The sequence below is a fragment of the Meles meles genome, chromosome 11 (assembly GCF_922984935.1).
Source record: "Meles meles chromosome 11, mMelMel3.1 paternal haplotype, whole genome shotgun sequence".
NCBI classification, from domain to species: domain Eukaryota; kingdom Metazoa; phylum Chordata; class Mammalia; order Carnivora; family Mustelidae; genus Meles; species Meles meles.
Genome location: NC_060076.1, coordinates 93,839,222 through 93,860,725, shown reverse-complemented (window position 1 = coordinate 93,860,725; position 21,504 = coordinate 93,839,222). Strand labels below are relative to the sequence as shown.

Here is a 21,504-nt window from a genome sequence, read left to right as displayed (position 1 = left end):
AAGACAAGCAGACCCCGTTGCTCCAAACAGGGCCAAGATAATCAAATGCCTTTGGTATAATCAAAGAGAACCAATCTGAGTTTTTGTCTTCAGCAGAAATAACAAAAGACACCTGGCAGCAAAGGGAGGGGGCGAGAGATGAGGAAAAGTATCGTTAACCTACAGGCCAGAAGAACCCAACTCATCAACTGGGATTTAGTTTTTTGAGAGGAAAAGAGAGAAGATAAATAACTCGGACACCCTATTCACTCACTCTCATGGTTCCTTCTTTCTTCCCCACTCCCTAAGACTTAAGAAACTTCTTTTTTTTAAGAGCACAGATAATCGTCAAATCCTCTCAGGGTCACAGATCAGGAGCATTACAAGTTCAAAAATAAATAATGATTAAAAAAAAAGTGACAAAAAGAATACTTGAAGGTTGCCTGATGAAAACAGTGAAAAGAGAAACAAGTAAAACACTATGGTTCAAGTTTTAGGCTCAGCAAATTCAAGTTTTAGGTTTCGAAGGCCCAATGCTGTTCCTAGGGAGGGGAGGGACACCCTGGAGGGGCATGGAACTTTTCTCCTGTTTCTGTCAGCAAGAAACCCAGCTGTGCTGCGGAGGAGGCGAGGGCATAGCTTGCCCCTTGGAATAAACCAGAAGGCCAGCACGCTCAAACCGGCCACAACTTATGGTAGACCAGTTGGAAAGAATGTGATATTTGTTGATTTCTATCTCTGTAGCCGAGATGGTGTCTCTGGAAGGAAGAACTCAAGTTCACATAACCAGAAAGCATGAGTGTCAATTGGAAATCTATGATGGTTTCCTGCGAGGCTGATAAAGCTTGAAAAATCAGCCCATGTATAAACAGACTGGGGGTGGGGAGGGTGCACCGAGGGTTTCTTCTAGAAGCGTTCCTTTTAGTCGGACCCATGCGGCTCCTTGTCAGATCCTGGCCAGGTTGACTGTAGAGGTTTCTCTGTAGCCATCACAAAAGTTGAATTTAATCTCCCCTGCTGGGTCACGGTGTCACGGTGTTGAAGCTTGGGCGGAAAGAGCTGGAATACCACAGGAAGGAAGTCTCAGGACTGAGAATGCCAGTGTTTTGTGTTATCCAGGCCAGCGTGTCTAAATTTTTTTTTTTTTTAAGATTTTATTTATTTATTTGACAGGCAGAGATCACAAGTAGGCAGAGAGAGAGAGAGGAGAAAGCAGGCTCCCGAGGAGGAGAGAGCCCGATGCGGGGCTCAATCCCAGGACCATGGGATCATGACCTGAGCCGAAGGCAGAGGCTTTAGCCCACTGAGCCACCCAGGCGCCCCCAGCGTGTCTAATTTTAAGAAGAATGTGTTTTCCTTGACATCAGAACCAATTTGTAGATTTGATCGAGCCTCAACTCCTGGAAATGCTGTCACAATTTGCCTTCAAGTCACAATCAATTGTCACAATCACCCTTTAAGAGTCCGTGCCACTGATTGTGGCCACAGGACAGGAATGTTGGTGCTTTCCACCGCTGTGGGCTTTGCTGTAGGCCCACTCACTCTGTGCTCTTTTCTTCCTTCCTTCCCCACAGGACGCATAGGAAGAGTAAATACAGCTGCGTGGCCCCAGGCGTGGTCCAGAGCTCCGGAGGGAGGGCCGCAGGGCTGTAACTCTGTCTTCACATCACGCTTCAGGGTGTATGGTGAGTTCTGTACCTGGTACGGGGTTGGGGTGAGAGGGGAGAATGTCGTTCAGAACCTTCAGCTCTGCACCTGCAAAACCTTCAGAAAGTGTTGCGCTCACTCCCGGCTCCCTGCAGAACCGAGCAGTGGCCAGAAATGGGGCCTCGGGGGGCTGGAGGAAGGAAGGCGTCTGACAAGGCTCACCTTCCACCTAAGAGGGAGAGGAGGGCCTGGCTAGCTGCACCTGACCCACTGCAGCGCTTTCAACTTTCCCCTAACTCAAAAGATAAGAGCCCCGTGTATAACCTGATTCTGACTCGGGCGAAGTATTTTCAGCAGGGATGTCCTTGACGGCTTGGAGGCGGCGGGTGGGGTCTAATGTGCAGACCTGTTTGGTTTGGCGCACACGTTGGTCTTTTCAGATTAGTTTCCAAAATTAACAGAGCAGAAGGTGTCACATCAATGTCTGAACTGCTGCCATTTCTTGAAAAATGAGAAGGTCTGGCTACGCCAAGCCCCAAATTCCTGCAACTGATTTGAGGTGGGGCTCGGGGTTGCAGGTCATCCCAGTCCCTGCCGTTCCCTTACAGCCCTGATCTGTTCTGTTTTACTTTATCTGCCCATATTTGCCAGGGCTCCGCCACCCCAAATAAGTCACAACCACTTGGCTGACACAGTGGCATGTTTGAATAACCGAGGTCTAGGTGTCCCTTGGGTTTTCATCTCTGAACCTTTCCCGTTGGGCTCCCGGCCTCACAGGGTTCCCCTAAAGAGCTGCTTTACCTCCCTCTGGGATATTTGAGTGCCTCTTTATGGCAACAGAAATTAGAACCCTGGAAAAATCTGGAAGGCAGTGGTTTTTAAAAACCTGGGGCTATGAATGAAGCTCTTTCCTTTGTCTTCTGTAAAGAATCAGCATCTCTGACAAAGATGTGTTTACTGATCTCCTTTCAAGAAACTAAGAGCAGAAATCCTAATTTGAGTTGCTGGGAAGTGGGTACTGAAACCTTTACTGTCATTACGTTTCATAAAAACAGCGGTGGGGCAGCAAATCCCTTCCCCGCGACTCTGGACTTGGGCAGGCATCTGCCTGAGGCACGGAGACTTCTTTTCAAGTTCTCCTTACTGTAGCCCTCTGTGAATGGTTGTAGTGAATCACATTTCAAAGTACTGTTCTTGTGGTGACATTCGCGTCATATGAGTTAGCCATTTTAGAAGTGGACAGCTTAGGGCACTGAGTCCCTTCACGATACCGTGCAAGCCACTGGCTCCGTCAGGCTCCGAAACCTTCTTCATCACCCTAAAAAGAAACCCCCTACCAGTGAAGCCATTGATCCCATTCTCCCCTCCTCCCTGTCCCTGGCAGCACCAGTCTTCATTCTGTCTGTGTGGATTTCCCGGTGTGGGTATTTGGTGTGCGCAGAATCAGACAGCGTGCGGTCTTTTGGGGACCGGCTCCTCTCACTCGGCAGACTGTGTTTGAGGTGTATGCGCAGGCACCCTGTATCAGCTCTTCATTCCTGTCTAAGGCTGATTCCTGCAAATGCATTCCCATTACTTAAACCAAAGAACCCCCCCACCCCCCAGTATTCCTGTTCTTGTTCCTTCTGGTTTTTTGTAATTACTTGCATTCCAAGGGTGACTGAGACTTGAGATGCAAGAGGAAAGCAGGTGTTTTCAGTGGAGAAGGTAGGAAGGCACCGGAAGGCGGGCCATGAATGCGCACGTTTCCAGGGCTGGAGAGAGAACAGAGCAATGGCAGATCCTTGGTAGCGAACGGTAGCTCTCAAGGTAAAGATAGAAATCATTTCCCTTGGACTCGTGTCATGAGTGGCCGTTCATAACTTTACTTTAGGTTGCTACAAGAGAGTTTGGCCAAGAAGTCACTAATGTCCTTTCAGGCACCTGTAGAGGAGTGATGGGAGGATCTGGAAACTGGGTCACAGCTGCAGAGATGTTCTCTCCCTGGCTCCCCCGTGTCCTGCGACTAAGGTCTGACCCACAGAACAGGAGCAGCAGCAGTCACATCCGGAGCTCTTACTGGGTCTCCTGGTCTAAGATCTCAAAGCAGCCTGGTTTGCCCCACTTCTAAGATGGGGAAACTGAGGGCACAGCAGGGCTAACTAATTCACTGGAGGTGACGTGGTATATTCCAATACCAATATATTGGTAGGGCAGCCCATACCAAAGGGGTAGGTGGGTAGGACATAGGAGGATGATGTATTTGCAGGTCCCCAGGCAATTCTTATGTTACATGGTCCTCAGACCACACTTGGAGAGGCATCTGTCCTTCTCATCCAAGATCCTTCATTGTCCCTTTTCTCCTTTGGGCTTGTTGGAAAAGCAGCAGGTTGCAGAGGCTATTTTCAGCCGGTAAGCACCCGAAGAAGGTCACAGGCTCGCAGGCCAAGTGAAACCAGTCCAGGACAGAACCTGCAAAGGGTCTTAGGGGACTGTAGGAGGAGCCACTCAGAAGGGCTCTGCCGAAGGGATGGGGGCTCTGGGTGTGCCATCCTCGAGGGGCCGAGCCGGGCTGTGCGTGCACTCGTTAATTTTTCAGTAATCCAAAACAACCAGCCTCAGCAGGCAGTCAGCCCCCCCCCCCAAAACTGCTGAGTCACAGCCTCTGTCCGGGCTCACCTGCCCTGCGCCCCGGGATAAATGCAGACAAAGCCCTGGGTATGTGCTGCTCAGATGAATCTCAGGAGACCTTTTCCTGTAATACTAGGAGTGTGCTATGAAGGAGGGAGAAGAAATTTCAAAATCCAAAGCCTCTGAAAAGCACACTCATCAGTTCTCCTGGGTCACAGGCCAAATGTAAAGAATGATACCATAAGTGAAAGATTCCCTCAAAAGTGGCTTTATCAGGTTAGCAACTCATTAATTTCTAGATTTTACCTTAAATTTTTTAGTCTAGAAATGTGCTTGAGGAACACGGGCCAGAGATGGGGTTGAGTTCCTGTTGGATCGCGTCCACGCTGGAATCGATTTATGAACTACCTTCGGAAAGGGGACAGTGGGGCAGATCCCAGTGTCTTATCAGGCCCAGGGCTGGGGGCCCCAAGCTCCCTGTCTGAGGCTCTAAGAGGGAACAGCCAGCCCAGGCTAGGCAAGGTGGCAGAGACACAAATGGATACAAAAGAAAAAGACCACTCATGGGTCCCTAAGTTGTTGCTTTGGTGCTTTTCCTCCCACACATTTAATATCTATTCAATATAGTCCTTATTCATTTTGTATCTTTATTTTTTTCTCTTTATATTTTTTCCTCTTAACACTTAACAATATGAGCACTTCTCCCACGTTGTTGAATAGACTTGGGTGATGTTGTGTTTAATGCTACGTGATGTCCCACCCTCTGTATGCACTATAATTTATTGGGACTTTTCCTTTTTTTTTTTTTTTTTAATGCCGAAGTGGTTGCCACATATTTGATTTTTGTAGATGGGCATTCTTTTGCAATTTCTAAAAATTACATCATAGTAGATTTCTACAACTGAAAACACTGCATCAAAAGTTGTGTATTTTTTTTTAAAGATTTTATTTGACACAGAGAGAGCACAAGTAGGCAGAGAGGCAGGCAGAAAGAGGGGGAAGCAGGCTCTCTACTGAGCAGAGCCAGGGCTCAATCCCAGGACCCCGAGATCATGACCTGAGCCCAAGGCAGAGACTTAACCTACTGAGCCACCCAGGCACCCCAAAAGTTGTGCATTCTTTTAAGACTCTTGGCACATCTTTCTGGAAGGGCATTCCAGTATATTTCCCACCTGCATCGTATGAAGGTGTTCACCAGCTCATCTTTTGTGAGCAGAGCATATTTTAATTAGAACCAGGACAAAAAACTTTTTCAACATGGTGAGTTGAAAATCGTCCACATTTTTACATGTGTTCTTTCAATAGGAAGGATGAATGGTTTACATATTTTTCTATTGAGTTGCTGGTGTTTTTCTTACTGATTTTAATATATATGCTTAAATAGGTCTGTTAAATTACAATAAATTATAAATATGTAATTTAATATTTATATGAGATCTATCAAGACAGAATGACAATAGAAATATATTGGTCCCTTGTTTTTAGAATTTGTTGAAAATAATGTTTCAGGTTTGTCGTTTGACTTTTCATATTTTGAGTGATTTTTTAAAAAAGATTTTATGTATTTGAGAGAGAGATGAGGAGGGGAGAGCATGAGCAGGGGGTAAGGGGAGAGGGAGAAGCAGACTCCCCACTGAGCAGGGAGCCCAATGCCAGGCTCTGGGATCATGACCTGAGCCAAAGGCAAAAGCTTAACTGACTGAGCCACCCAGGTACCCAGTGATTGTTTTTGATATGAAGTTTTCAGTTTTGTGTAGTCAAATGGGATTTTTTTTCCCCTCTATGATTTCTTCTTTTTTTTTTTTTTTTTTTTGTTAAAGAGCCCTTGTCTATTTGGAGTCTTAGTTCTTTAATTATTTTTACCTTCTCTCTCTCTCTCTTTAAAGATTTATTAGAGGATTATCAAAGATTTATTTGCGGGGAGAGGGACAGAGGGAGAGAGAGAATCCCAAACAGACTTTGGGCTGAGTGGGGAGCCTGACAGGGAGCTTGATCCCAGGACCCTGAGATCATGACCTGAGCAGAAACCAAGAGTCAGACACTGAAGGGGCTGAGTCACCTGGGCACCTCTACCTTATTTCTTATCAGTTAAAACATTTATGTTTAATTCTGAATTTTACTTCATTTTTCTTTTTGGGTATGTAACATGGCATAAGACTCTAATATAATTTTTTTTTTAATCCCCAAAGAGCCAGTTTTCTCAGCCCGTTTGTCTTCTGCAGCTGGTTTGGATTCTCTTCTCACCTCCTGGCTTGGGCTGACCGTTAATTTTACTGTCACTGTAGCGTGAGGTCAAAGGCCCCCTCTGCCGGCCTCAGTCCTGGTGAACTTTGAGCAGGTGCCTTGGTAGCACCTCTTCCAAAGAAGGAGGCACAATGGCTTTGAGGTGACCTCGGTGGAAGATAGGGACTGGTGTTTCCTCTGAATACTGACAGCCTGCACGGCCTTTCACTCAACTTGGCTAGCTTACTAGAAAATACCAAGAGATGGCAAAACAGAAGGGACTTGGGACATCTTGGTGCCTGCAGGCTGGTTAGACTCTCACTCTGTCACTTGTCTGTGAAGTGGGATGAAGTGAGTCAACCTGTCATCTGTAGGTCACCAGATAGAGCTTCCAGAGCCTTTCCAGTCTCATCCCACCCCCATCAACAATTTGATCTGTGGGAACTAGGGCATGTGTTGTGTGCCCTGTGGTCTACAACCCACACAAACAAAAATAGAGATCAATGGCTTCAAACACTTCAAAGGCCAGACATTAGCCAAGTCTCCTGTTAGCTTCCATGATCTGGGTGTGGCCAGGGTGCTGCTCTGCTTGGTACTGAGACTCTGAGCAGTATTACAACATGTAACCTAGCCCATGGCCACTGCACAGCTCAGAACCGCCCCAGAGTCCTTGGCGTGGCTCAGGAGGCCCTTCCGCACGGGCTCCTGCCCGCTTCTCCGACCTCCCCTCCATCACAGCCCCACCTGCTCAGTCTGCTTGGAGCCACGTGCCCTAGGCAGCATTGCTTCTGAACACCCCGATTCATTTCCCTCTGTCTAGAACATTCTCTCCTCAGGCCCTTATGGCCCCACTCCCTTCCTTGCTTCATTCAGGTTACCTTACATGTCATCTCAGAGAGATCTTCCTTCATTCCTCAACTTAAAAAAAGAAAAAACCCAACAGCCTAGGTTACTCAATTCTTCGGTTTATTTATTATTTTTTTTTAAAGATTTTATTTATTTATTTGACAGAGATGACAAGCAGGCAGAGAGGCAGGCAGAGAGAGATGGGGGAAGCAGGCTCCCTGCTGAGCAGAGAGCCCTATGTGGGGCTCGATGTGGGGCTCGATCCCAGGACCCTGGGATCATGACCTGAGCCGAAGGCAGACACTTTAACCCACTGAGCCACTCAGGCGCCCGTGGTTTATTTTTCTTTATAGCAGTTTATGTGACATTTTCTTCACCCATAAATACACAGCCTCTTGTTTTTCTCTCCCAACTAGAATGTATGCTCTGTGAAGGCAGCAATATTGATTTGTCCTTTTCTGTGTTTCCTCACCTTGGTTGGTATCTGACAGAGTAGATATCCCATGGTTGGTAGCTTAAAAATACTCAAATGTGAATACCGTAGTTGACACAAGTCTAGAGAAAAGCTGTCGTCCAAGCACCCAGCTGTAAAAATGTGTGCCATCTAGGGCCCTATGATGATCACAATGGGAAACGGCCTTTATTCCCATCTGCAAAAGTCTATATAAGCAGCAACATTCCAGAAAACATTAATTAATGAGACTTATGCATGAGGATCTTTTGTAAGTGTTAGCTGATTCATCCTCACTAAAGCCCTTTAAGGCAGATAGTATCTCCATTGTCACAGATAAGGATCCTGAGACTGTAACTCACAGGATGACATATTTATCAAAGGGACCCAATTCAGGATCTCGGATCTGACGCCAACAGCCAGGCTCCTTTCTGCTCTGGTGCACTGTCTTCCATGGAGGATCATCAGAGATGCTGAGCACACATTATCCATTCTGAAAAAGAGAGCTCAGATGACTTAACCACTAGCACAGCTTCTAGGGGCATAACTTATCCCTAGGTTTTCTGATACCCCCCAGCCCAGAAAGTGACAGCATACAATATGTAAAGCTTAAAAGACATGCATGCCCTTCCCCTAAGAATGAGTGAGCTCCACATCTTGTTATACTACAGTGGACAGAGCTGTTTCTGAGGTCTTATCTTCCAAAGGTGGTAGAGTTTTTGGAAAGAGAATAGCAAGAAAGCTGGTTCTTATAAAAGACAATATATATTCATTTGCTCATTCCGTGAGTATGTTTTGGGTGCCAATCATGGGCTAGCCAGAGAGATAAGCACTGGGGACACGGTGATGAATAAACCAGGTAGACGTTGTCTTTGGTCTCACGGACCTTATAGGCTAAAAAGGATCTTGGTTACAATAATGCTGCTGCCATAAACTTTCATTTTACGACTCAAGAAATATTTACAGACGACTTACTATGTTTCCCAGTTTGGGTTAAGAGGAGGGAATAAAATGGCGAGCAAAGCCAGACACGGTTCCTGCTTTCATGGAGCTTACAGTCTGACGGGAAAGATGGTAAATAATAATGTGTGTCCATGGTGCTATGAGATCCTACGAATAGGGGAAGCTGGCTTCCTGAGATTAGGAGATTTCTGCTTGAGGAAGTGCCACTGGGGGTCTGGAGGAGGAAGAGAAGGTGACTTGGCAATAAGCAGAGGGATGAACCCCCCGTGCACCCTGAACAGCAGATGAGAGGATCCTGTTATAGAAGGAAAGATGACCAGCAGGAGGGACAGTGAAAGAGGACTGTGTGTCGGGAGAACTGGGAATAGGGAGCGTCCTGGTTTCAGGTGGGCCTGAGCTCGGGCCAGGAGCAGCCCCCGGGGTGCTGGTGTCCCTCCCTAGCTGGCCTCCAGGTTCACGGTCTTGGAACTGCAGCAACTCCATGTTGGACACACACAGCTTGGAGGCAGGGAGGCTCAGGGCATCAGCAGGCAGGAGGGAAACTGGGTGATCCCTAGTATCTACACTGAAACCAAGGTTACACCTCCGAGACCGGGAGAGAGCGACAGCTTTCCCGACCCTTCCTTTCCAGCGTGCCAGACACAGCAGTGGACCAGAATGCTGGTTTTTTTGGGGGGTGGGGGGGTGTCCCACCGAACTGGATTTAAGTTCTTCATCTGTTACTGGTTAAGTTTCTGAGCTATTCAGTAAGAACAAAAATCTTTCCTTTTCGGGGTTCTTGTGAGAATCAAATGCGATGAAGCCTGAAAGCCCTGAGCACAGGGCCTGGCTCGCAGCCGATGCTCAGAAAGAGAGAGCGGGTTGTCCTCCATCTGTCAAATGGAGTGCGGGTTCCTCACATGGTTATGAAGATCCGTGTTGGGATCGCGAGTGTGGGACCCGTAGGCCGGGCCTCCTCTGCGCAGTCCCGGTTCTAATTTTAAGAGCCAGGAGCCTTCTCTTCCTGCTCTGTCGCCCCTTGTGAAAGCCGGGCCACCGTGCTCGGAATCTGCCCGGTGCACACGCGCGTCCTTTTAAAAGCGAGCTCTCACTTGCCGCGCGTTTCCAGGTTTCTGGGGACCCTTCCGTTTGGAAAGCTCTGTCCCACCCCGGGAAGGGCAGCTCTGCCGCAGAAGGCGCACCCGTCACGCCTACCCCTGGGCTGGCCTGCCGCGGTGCCCGCCGGCGACCTGCCCCGGAGGCTGGCGCGCGGCGGCCGGGCCAATCAGAAGAAGTTTGGCCCTCCGCAGGCCCCGTCCGCTCACTAGGAGGCGCTGCGGCTGCTCCCGGGGCCCGCGCGGGCCGGAGCGGTCTGTTGGGCTGGCGGCTGAAGCTCGTGGCCATGGAGTGGGGCTCGGAGTCGGCGGCCGTGAGGCGGCACCGCGTCGGAGGGGAGCGCCGGGAGGGCCCGGCGGCCGCGCCCCAGCCGGGGAGAGAGGCCCCGGCGCCGGAGCCCCAGGCGGACGCGTGTGGCGGCGGCGCGAGGACGCGGAAGCGGAGCTCGGGGGCCGGCGGCAGCGGCGCGAACCGGGGCGCGGGGACCGGGCTGTCCGAGGCGCGCGCCGCACTGGGGCTGGCGCTCTACCTGCTCGTGCTGCGGGCGCTCGTGCAGCTCTCACTGCAGCAGCTCGTGCTGCGCGGGGCGGCGGGCCGCCCAGGGGAGTTCGACGCCCGCCAAGCCAGGTACCCGCCGCTCGCGCCCGGCCCGCGCGTCCCTCTGCGGCTGCGGCCGGGCCCTGGGGCTGCCGCACCTGCATGCGCGCGCCCCCGCGGGATCGCCCGGGCTCGCCGGCCGGGCAGGCCCCTGCGCGTCCCTGCCCCGGAGTCCCGGTTTATGGGTGCCTTCCCCCCGGTGAAGCCGGTGGTGCGGCTGGGAGGTGTCCCGGGCTGGGGTGGGTGGGTGGGGGGTTGCGGATTGAGCTTGCTTGTTCGCCTCCGTTCTGCCCCACTTGCGCTTGGAGGGTTGGTAGTCATCCCCTATCTTTGGGAGCAACTTCCACTTTTTACTAGTCCTGCTTTCCAAATGAAAGGGGGGTGCCATTTGTGTATCTAGGCCGTTTTATAAATTGGGTGTGGGGGGAGGTGATCAGTGGGATAAGGCAGTGCTCTTCTTGGGGGTCACAGTCCTCATACCTGTAAGCCATGGAGGCTTTTTCTGAATGAGTGTGCATTCAAAATTTTACAATTTCATAGGTTCTCAGATTCCTGGAGTTTGTCCTTGGACCCCTGGTGTGTGAGATTTGGTGGTTTCTTTTTTGGTTTGTTTTGTTTTAAAGAAGAGAGACCTTTGAGCATGCTAGGGGAGGTGATTAAAGTCAAAGGTATTGTTAACACCAAGTATATCAAAGCTCCTAAAGTCATAAGCTCGCAGAATTTTCAAGTCACTGTATTTTAAAAACTTTTGACTACAAAGTGCTGGAAGCTTATTTTCTTAAGGACTTTCTGGAACACACCTTCCCCGCTCCCTTTTTGCCCATTTGGAATGCAGTGAAAAGACAACACATTTTTTTTTTTTGTTTGTTTTAGGGGTTGGGTTGGCTTTGGTCTGAATGGAAGGTAGTAGGCCTAGTGTGCACTGAGAGGGCTGCGTACATTCTAAACGATCAAAAGTTTTCCTTTCTTATTCAGCCTCACTCCTTAATTGTCTTTGCTCATTGGCTTGAGAATCAGTAACCCTCCAGAGTGTGGTCCTATGAAGCTGGGTTCTGTCTGTCCAGCCTTCAAGTGGCCGCATGTTCAGAATAGAATTCCTGGTCTTTGTGTTGATTTGGTATGGAGATAGGGAGAATTGGGGAGTGGGGTAGGTGGAGAAAACTCAGAAGGGAGGAGCTCACGGGAGGCAAACTCAAATGATGGAAACTTACAAATGATTTTCACAGGGTACCTCAAGTACTAAAAGTCAGCCTTCTTTATGAGAGAAGTCAAAGGGCTTGTTTGTGCTGGGGAGGGTGGGAGGGCATACAGGAAAATTTCGCCTTTTGCGTCAAGCACTAGTTCTAAGCCCAGCGCTCCTTGTCACCAGCATCCTTTTCGTTGCTTCCAGGGATTATCTTGAACACATAACATCCATCGGCCCTAGGACCACAGGAAGTCCAGAAAATGAAATCATGACGGTCCGTTACCTTTTGGAGCAGATTAAACTGATTGAAGCTCAGAGCAACAGCCTTCACAGGATTTCAGTGGACGTACAGCGGCCCACAGGCTCCTTTAGCATTGACTTCTTGGGAGGTTTTACAAGCTACTATGACAACATCACCAACGTCGTGGTGAAGCTGGAGCCCAGGGATGGAGCCCAGCACGCGGTCCTGGCGAACTGTCATTTTGACTCCGTGGCAAACTCGCCAGGTACGGACCTGGTCTTTAGTGCTGTTGGAGTTGCGCGTCGGTCAGCCCAAAAAGCTTATTAACCCCAAGCTGCGTGGGCAGTTGTTCAAGACAATTAGAATCCTAATGTTTGGTTGAAGATCCAGAGCCTGGCTAGTGGCTCAAGTGCTTGCTTGCTTGAGGTTCTGAGCATCCACGCCAGCAGCGCAGTGACAGGACATGGAATGTTTCTGGTAGATGGCAGCTGCCTCAGCGGTCAGTATTGCCAGTCCTGTGTCCCTGTGTCCCTGTGTCCCCGGGTCAGGTTCTTCCAGTTGAAGTGTTTAGTCAGCTAGATGTTGTACAAGGCTTTCTGCATTTGGGATTAAGGAGCCGTTTTTGCCTTCAGGGAATGCAGGGTTTGGAAGACAACTCTCTTGGCAGTGTCTGGCGACCGGCAAAGGGAGGATTTTGGTTCACTGGGGTGCCATACTCTGAGAATATCTCATTAATCCATAAATCTTGCCCTGAAAATACTTTGGCAAAATAGAATACTTGATGTTTAGGTCGGAGCCTGACAGGATAAATACATGTAGAATGAATGAGCATTCCCTAAATCGGACTTGTACTTTTAAAAATAAGATTCACGAGAGAGATGTTTTCAGTAGTTAGATTTTAAGTAGGGTTGAATAGAAAACAGTAGCTTTTTATAGTGGAATCATGATATCTGGGAGCTGGAGGAGCTGAGGCGGCATCTGTTCCACTCTGTCTTTTGTCACAGGAGTAAGCGTAGGTGATCAGCACTGATCAGAGATGGAGGTGCACCAGGTGTGGGGCCTTCTAGCCCGTCAGTCTTTGACTGCGTTTAAAGGAAGGAGAGTATTATCGGGTAGTTAATGTTCTTTTTGGCAAACTACGTCACCTCTTCTTTGCTTGGTTTCTGGTCTGTAAATGGAGATAGCAGGACTTCCGTGGCATGAAAAATATTTTTTTTGCCATTGTTATTTGATAGTAATATTTCTGAATTGCTTGAACTTATAGCAGCTCATATGAGCATCCTGAGTTGTATGAAAGTTAAAAAAAATTGTTTGATAAAATGATTCGTACTAGGATATCTCTAATCACAAAGACTGCCAATTACACTTAGACTGTAGCATGCTTTTTCAAGTATCTGTTTTACAAACATCTGTTTTATAAAGTCAGAAATACCTTAGTGTGTGCTTAGGGAAACTGGTACTCTTTATGCCTACTTCAAAGAACCTGTAAATTAAGCCCCCCCCCCCCGCACACCCCTCTAATTCAGTGCTTAAATTCTTGGATGGAACAGATTAACACTGTGGTTATTTAAAAGGGAAAGATATGTATGCAAGTCTCAGAATCATAGTGCCAGATGTTACAAATCACATACATGGAAATGACAGCGATTTTATGGGTCATTGGAACCCATTTTTAATTAAAATTTTATAAGAATACCTAGCCAACAATTTCAAGGAAATTTCTGTCCATTACCAATTGTTCAGACAGTTGAAAATAAAAAAAAAAATAGCTGAAGACGACAAAAGAAACCATCATCCATATCCTTTGAGTGGATGAACTAAGTGAAACACGGAGATGCGCTTTTTTTTTTCTTTCTTTCTTTTAGCTCTCCTCAGCAGCGCATCTGGAACTTGAGGAACTGATATACCACTTGGGAGTAATGTTACCCTCGGAAAGGCCTTAAATGTCTTCTTGGGTTTGCTGCATAGCTCCAGGGTGTTGGTAGAAGAGAGTGAATTATTTCAGTGGTGGTTTCAGTTTCAGGGTTAATTCTGACTGGAAAGTGAGGTTGGCATACCACCCGCCCTTAGAGATGCGGTCCTCTAACTTTCCTTCCCTTTCTGAGAGGTATTTAATTGGGGAACCCCAGCTGGCTCAGTCAGTTAAGCATCTGAGTCTTGATTTCAACTCAGGTCATGAGCTCAAGGTCGTGAGATTGAGCCCCATATCAGGCTCAGCCCTGGACTTGGAGCCTACTTGGGATTCTCTCTCTTCCTCTCCTGTCCCTCCGCACCTCTTTCCCTCTCTCTCTCTCAAGATGTGATCTTCTCTAGTCCCATTCCAGACGCCAGAGCCATTAAAGGAAGGTTAGTGGACAGGTTAACTTTTTAATCAACTCTAGATGTATTTCTTTCAGTTTTCCTTTCTTTCACTTTGAATAAACATTTTAGTGTTTGCTGTTTACATTGAAGTAACTCAGTCTCAAAGTTAAAAAAATAGTCATTTCCTTGGGTTGCCAGAAGCTGTTACTTTTTACTGATAGTGTATAGGCTTTCTGCTCCATAGTAATTAGATATGATTACTTTGTTTCCCTTTGATTTAAAATACAATCTAGTGACCCTACCAAGACAGGGATGGCTAATTAGTTTCTTCTGGAGTAGGAAGTGGGTCTGGAATTTACCAGTGCCAGAGTAAGCATTTTAGCTGGTTTCAGGGTGTTTCTTAAATTTGTGAAGAGAAGGAACAATTTATTTTTATTTATTTATTTTTTAAAGATTTTATTTATTTATTTGACAGAGATCACAAGTAGGCAGAGAGGCAGGCAGAGAGAGAGGAGGAAGCAGGCTCCCTGCTGAGCAGAGAGCCCAATGTGGGGCTCAATCCCAGGACCCCGAGATCATGACCTGAGCCGAAGGCAGAGGCTTAATCCACTGAGCCACCAAGGCATCCCGAGAAGGAACAATTTAATACTGGATGTGGTTCCTGTGTTCTTACAATCCTCATAACACACCTGTGAGGTAACTGTCATTGGCCTTGCCCTCCAGACCAGGAAATTGTAGGGTAAGTGACAGCTAGAATTTACTTCCAGGTGTTTCTTGCCCTGAAACTCACCCTAAATTCTGCAGCACCCTGCCTCCCAGTGTGTAAACCCAGAAATGTTCTTGACCTGGGTTATTTCTATGTCTTGGTTACTTAAACTTGAAACTTTTTAATATGTTAGATTTCAAATTGTACAACAACAGAATTGTTTGACAACAGTGTACCCATCACCCAACTTCAAAGGCCTGTTCTTATTTCTTTTCTCCCCATGCCCCCTACCCCTTGACTAGCCATTTTGAAGCAGATCTCAGCCATACTGATTTCTCTGTATTTCAGTCAGTATCACTGAAAGGTAAGGATTCTTCTTGGACATAGTCATAATACCATGAATTACCTCACCTAAAATACTTAACCGTATTTCCTCAATATCATCAATTGTCCGGTCAGTTCCTTTACTTCTTAGAGTGTTTTCAAAAGAAATCAAGGTATGAAAGTCATCTTTATAATCACCTTTAATCTGTGAAGTTTCTGAATCCAGGCGAAGGGAAGAGGTCTGACGAGGGCCTCCGCTTTCTCGCTGCCTGCCACAGGGTTGCTGTTCAGGTTGCTGGTCTCCGTTCCTGTGTCTTACTAGAACCTGTGTCGTTTTTGTACTTGTTCATCACATAATCCCTTTCATGACATGAACTTTAGAAAATGAGACCCCGTCCCGCCCCCTGTCAATGTGGAGGGAGGAGCATCTTTGTGATTGTGGCAGGAAAGGCACAGAGGTGGCGGGGATGAGGCCGGAAGCCAGAGCACCAGACGTGAGGTTACTACGGAGGACATGGCCCGAGGAGAGAGAAGGGAGCAGATTGCCCTGGGGTGATGAGAATGCCACTTTTCGATAGTAAGTGAGGTCCCACCTGGCTGCTGATTGAACAGATGTGAGTCTAGTGACGTTCAGGGCAGGCATGGTCCCACACAGGCCCGCAGGTCAACCAGACGACGGTCTCAGCCCTGTGGAGTGAGGCAGCGCAGGTGCTGACCGACAGCCATGCTTCTGGTCTTGCAGCCACGGTAGTGCTTTTTTGTGTGTGAAGTAGGCTCCACGCCCAGCATGGAGCCCAGCGCGGGGCTAGAACTCATGACCCTGAGATCAAAACCTGAGCTGAGATCAAGAGTTGGACACTTAACTGACTGAGCCACGCTGTGGTGCTTTCTTGATAAGAAAAACCCATTCATAGCCATGATGGTTCATCCTGTAAAAGGTTTTTTTTTTTTTAGTTTTAGAGATTTTATTTACTTAGAAACGAGAGCATGAGCAGCAGGGGCAGAGGGAGAGGGAGAAGCAGACTCCCCACTGCGCAGGGAGCCTGATGCGGGACTGGATCCCAGGACCCCGGCACTATGACCTGGGCTGAAGGCAGAGGCTTAATCGACTGAGCACCCGGGCGCCGCTTCATCCTCCAAGAGTTTTAAAATCTGAGGAGCAGTCTCGTTTTCTGATTTAAAGGTGCCAGCGATGATGCCGTTAGCTGTTCAGTGATGCTGGAGGTCCTTCGTGTCTTGTCCACGTCTTCAGAAGCCTTACATCATGCTGTCATATTTCTCTTTAATGGTGCTGAGGAAAATGTCCTACAGGTGAGATTTTACTCCTGGAGGTACTAGATTTGAGTAGTAACAACGAGTATAGTAATAATTGTTGGGTCCCCAATGTTGGGTCCCCCAATAATGGGTCCGTGATTAAAGGAATGAGACTGATACAAAGCGAAGGTCAAGCAAAGCTTTATTTCGCGCCAAGCATCAAGAATCAAACCGACTGTCAAACAGACCAGTTGGGGCCGCCCCTTACAGAGAGGGCGACCCCTATCTGTTTCACAAACTAGCTTTTATAGAGCAAAGGCCATGTGGTTGGGCCTGCCCATGCACAGGTGGCCAATGAAATTGTAACACACAGAGAAACTGCACAGTCATGCTAGGTGACCAGTTGAATTATAATTTACCCTAGTAGACATTTGAACCAGCCTATCACCTTGGTCAGAATTGGCACCCAAAAGGTGCCCAAAGGGCGGGGCCCATACTCCTTGGTAACTAGGGAGACAGTATGCGCCCCCACTGATCGGATGTCTCCACCTGGTCTGACCCACCCTTGTATTTAGGCTTTGTTACCTGGGGCTGGTTTCCGGGACTTGTTTTTAAGTAAGTTCCCCTGGGGGGCGGGGCGGGCAGAGTTAATTTAAGTTTTACAACAAAATGGCAGTTCAACCGGGGTGGGGCTGCTCTGGCTAAATAGGCCCTTACAATAATACCCACATTTCGATTATTCATTTGTGTAGGTCACATAGTAGTATCACGTAACAATAACGTTGTGCCCGGCAGTGCCTTAGAAACCCCACAGCCCCTGCGGACCCACGCGCAGCATTTGAGAACTCGCCACAGATCATCTTGTCGGTGTTTGATTCATAAAAGGGCTCTGTGAGGGCACAGTTAACCACCTCGGGGTTTCTGGGACCCTGGAGTTCCAGAGCTGTTTTGAGACAGGCATGCAGTGTGAACACCCGAGCACGAGGCTCGTCCTTTCTGCTCTGTCGCTGGCCCAGCCTCACGCTTGCTGACGGTGCTTGGCACTGCTCACGGGAGTCAGGCTGCCTTCTGGGATGGTGACTTTCCCCTCAGCAGACGCTCGCAGCCGTCAGGCACGGAGAAGCAGACACATGTCTTGAGATCCTACCTTCGAAAAAAAAATTTTTCCCATTCGTCCCCTTATCAGCATAGACACTCTGTCTTTTTTTTTTTTTTTTTTAAAGATTTTATTTTATTTATTTGACAGAGAGAGATCACAAGTAGGCAGAGAAGTAGGCAGAGAGAGAGGAGGAAGCAGGCTCCCTGCGGAGCAGAGAGCCCGACGCGGGGCTCGATCCCAGGACCCTGAGATCATGACCTGAGCCGAAGGCAGCGGCCTAATCCACTGAGCCACCCAGGCGCCCCGACACTCTGTCTTTAAGCAAAATAAAGACTTCAATAATTTAAGGTTGTTTAACCTATATTTGTTTTATTCCCTTCTTACTCAGGCCAGTCACGGTTTCATAACTCAGCACCCCTGGGCCAGCCTGATTCGCGCGTTTATTAACCTGGAGGCGGCAGGCGTGGGCGGGAAGGAGCTGGTGTTCCAAACAGGTATGTGAGCCTGTGTTTTACATTTTCCTCGACTTGAATGCAGTTCTTATTTTTATGAAAGTGGAAGCTTCTCGGACTTAATCTCTCTGATGAAACAAACCTTTGTAAAGCGTGGGATACTTTTGCTTTGTCATTGTTGGCGTTTTTAACAAGATGATATGACAGCTCCTGATACTTGCATTGCACTTATTATGCGCCAAGTGTTGTTGAGAGCATCGTCTGTGTACTAAGTCACGTAATTCTTGGAGCAGCCTCAAGGCTGAGTACTTTCATGACTGTCATTTCACATGAGAAGACCGAGCCAGGAGACATCACAACGTCCATAAGGTCTCATAGTTGGTCAAAGTCACAGTGGGATGGAACCTAGGCGGCCCAGGCTCGCAGCCCTTGCTCATAACCATGAACCAGATTGTCATGTAGGTGGAGGACGTTGTTCTGTCTGTTACGGGTGATCATGATCTAAGTAATACTAAGTGACAACTGTTTCATGAGTTAAATGAGAAAATATGCTTCTGGTTAAGGGGCTTTAAGTCGATCATTGAATTAATTTGAATGTCACAGAATTCAGTAATACTTCTTCAGCCAGAGAAGTATTTTTAATTTGATGAGTAAGCCTTCCGAAGGATAACGAGATGATGGGGCATGAGGATAGCACCCATTAAGTTAGTGAGGATCATTTGTTGTGTTTTTTAACAGAATTCAAAGTTCTGGGCTTCCTAAACTCTGACATGGGAAGTTGCACACCATTTTCCCCAGTGTGTTAGAAATGTGCACAGTGTGTTTTAACCAGACACACAGCATTTGGTAGAAGTTCTGTAATGGGGGGCCTGAGGTGGGCTAGAAGAAGTCAGCTGATAGGGGAGCTGTTTAGTGCCCTTTACAGACCCGGTGTTGGGGGACATGTGCTAAGCATGTCTTTATACTTACCTTAAACAGTACGGTATTTTAATATTCTCCAACTTACTTTAGACATTTACCCTTCAGAATGGACGTATGTTTTACGTCAGCTGACCTCTGAGAATCTCAAGGTCATGAGATGAGAAGAAGGTGCTCCTTTCCTTCTAACTCTCTGACCTTTCTGCTTGCTCTCACGCCTCACCTAACCTGTGGGAAGCTGGCGCTGACTCTCTGGGGCTCAGTAGAGGCCACACTATTTTCCGTGCCCTCCTGCTCTGGGGTTCAGTCAGGATGGGGGTTTATGGGATGGAACAACCATGAGATCAAAAAGCAGCAAGAGGAAATTCTGCAAGCAGAGCTGACGCCATGTCTGTCCTCCAGTGAAAATGTCAGGGCCCCGCATGGGCAGGAGCGTGTCTGCGCGTCTTCCCTCCTGGGAGTGTGCTCTGTGTGAAGTGCTCAGTGCAGTTCGCCCTGGACTCCTAGGACCCAGATGAAAACCCGTCCTGAGGTGTAGCCTGTACCTCTCCTGAATTTATTCTGTGTGTCTATATGAACACACACGTGTTCTGTGCTTGTATGAAGTGAATTTTACACATGTGTCATCCAGAGGGGTTAAAACACGTTTCCCTCGGGTCAGCTCTAGATCCAAGTTAATATCTTCGTTTACTTTCATTGAGTACCCACTTCTGCTGGGTGTGACTAGCCTACAGTCCATGATCTTTTTCTAAATGTGGGTAGTTGTACATAAATGTTACACACCTGCATACATGTTAGAGGTGTTATGTGGAAAGATGCAGACAGACTACAGTAATGGTCACTGCTGGCTGGTGAGTGTCACCGGGTGGAGCGGGGGTACGTGTCCCTGGGGCAGAGGAAGGGGCTAAATGTGAAAAGCCACCTTGAGCTCTCTGTTGCTTCATGAATTTAAAACAGAATTGTCATTACTGCTTTACTTATACTCTTTTTACTTCTCTGTATTGTTGACATACTGCATTGCGTTTGATGACGTCAATCATGAAAGCAAAGAACAGAGTTGTTACTAATTAGCAATATACAGTTTCCCCTTGGACAACGCAGGGGTTGGGGTGCTGATCCCCTGAATGGTTGAAAATCTGTGTGCAACTTTTTTTTTTTCTTAAGATTTTTAAAATTTATTTATTTGACAGAGATCTCAAGTAGGCAGAGAGGCAGGCAGAGAGAGAGAGAGAGAGAGGAGGAAGCAGTCTCCCCACCAAGCAGAGAGCCTGATGCGAGGCTCGATTCCAGGACCCTGGGATCATGACCTGAGCCGAAGGCAGAGGCTTTAACCTACTGAACCACCCAGGTGCCTCTGTGTGTAACTCTTGACTCCCCAAAAACCTAACTACTGGTCTGCCGTACATTGGAAGCCTTACTGATAATGAGCAGTCAGTCAACTCGCATTTGTATGTTGGATGTATTATATGTTGTAATCTTTAACAGAGTGAGCTGGAGAAAAGACAGTGTTCTTAGGAAAACCATAAGAGAAAATACACTTCGAGTATTACACATATTTATTGGAAAAAACCTGCATGGGAGTGGACCAGCACAGCTCAAACCCGTTTTGTTCTAAGGGTTAACTGTACATACAGTTCAAACGTTTCACCCATTCGAAAATAAAATCCTCATGCTTCAGAATTAATTTTTTCGGAAGGGCATCCTGTGGAAGATTTGGAGAGAATGTGTCCCCCCTTTTCTGAGGTTTTACTCCATGTTTTCCCTGTAGGTTTTGGTAGCTTGTTCCTGTGGCTGAACCGCATACGGGACAGCTTCCCAGGTGCGTTCTGACGTTCCAGCACCTTCCTCAGGCTCTCCCTTCACCGTGCCACTGCCCCCTAAAGCCTGGCTTCCTTGCCGGGAGGGCTTTCCAAATCAGCATGGTTTCCACTTGTGACTGCAGGGGGATAAAGCCTCTGGGGTGTGGAGTCCTGCTAGGTTGGCCTGTCCTCAGCTTTGTAAACAGGCACTTGTCCTGTCCTGGAAACGTCTTGGTTAAAACCATTAGTACTCACTCGTGTTCCATTGTCCCTTTAGAGAGAGACGTTCACAGGGGGCGTTTTCAGTGACTGGAATAATCATTACCACCTAATTCTAAAAAGGGCCAGGATGCATGAAAGAATGACTGACTTTATCAGACTAGCAAACTATGTCATGACCCAGTAAGGCTGCTTGAATCGTTTAAAGGTGTTATAAAATCCATTATTTTAAAATGTAATCAGATTAAACCAGTAATAAATGTCCCCTGTGAAAAATTCAGATACTACCAACCTTGAGTAGAAGCCCCAAAGCAAAGGGGTCACAGAATCCTTCTTTTATCGTATGAAAAATGTGCCCCATGTCCTGCCCCAGAGCAAACCAGTGTGATGGCTTAGTCCCTGCTCTTCTGGAATTTTTTTCTGTACACACACATTGACAGAGTGAGTTAATATATCTTACAAGATGTGACCCTGCTCTATTTACTGTTTTGTAACCTGCTTGAGATCACATTCATTTAAAACAGAGTACAGTGTTAGGGAGGTGTAAGCCACATACCGTGTAATTCACCCATTTGAAGTAAAACTCAGTGGTTA

At 47.6% G+C, this 21,504-nt stretch overlaps 1 protein-coding gene across 1 annotated transcript in view; it reads left to right on the top strand.

The window, feature by feature from the left end:
- The first annotated feature begins 10,065 nt into the window (after positions 1-10,065).
- Positions 10,066-21,504, top strand: part of ERMP1 (endoplasmic reticulum metallopeptidase 1) — a 39,682-nt gene continuing 28,243 nt past the window's right edge. The window contains exons 1-4 of the mRNA XM_046023389.1: positions 10,066-10,441; positions 11,802-12,103; positions 16,353-16,480; positions 17,911-18,016. Coding sequence (XP_045879345.1) covers positions 10,101-10,441; positions 11,802-12,103; positions 16,353-16,480; positions 17,911-18,016 — 877 coding nt within the window. The 5' untranslated portion in view covers positions 10,066-10,100. The remainder of the gene's footprint in view (positions 10,442-11,801; positions 12,104-16,352; positions 16,481-17,910; positions 18,017-21,504) is intronic.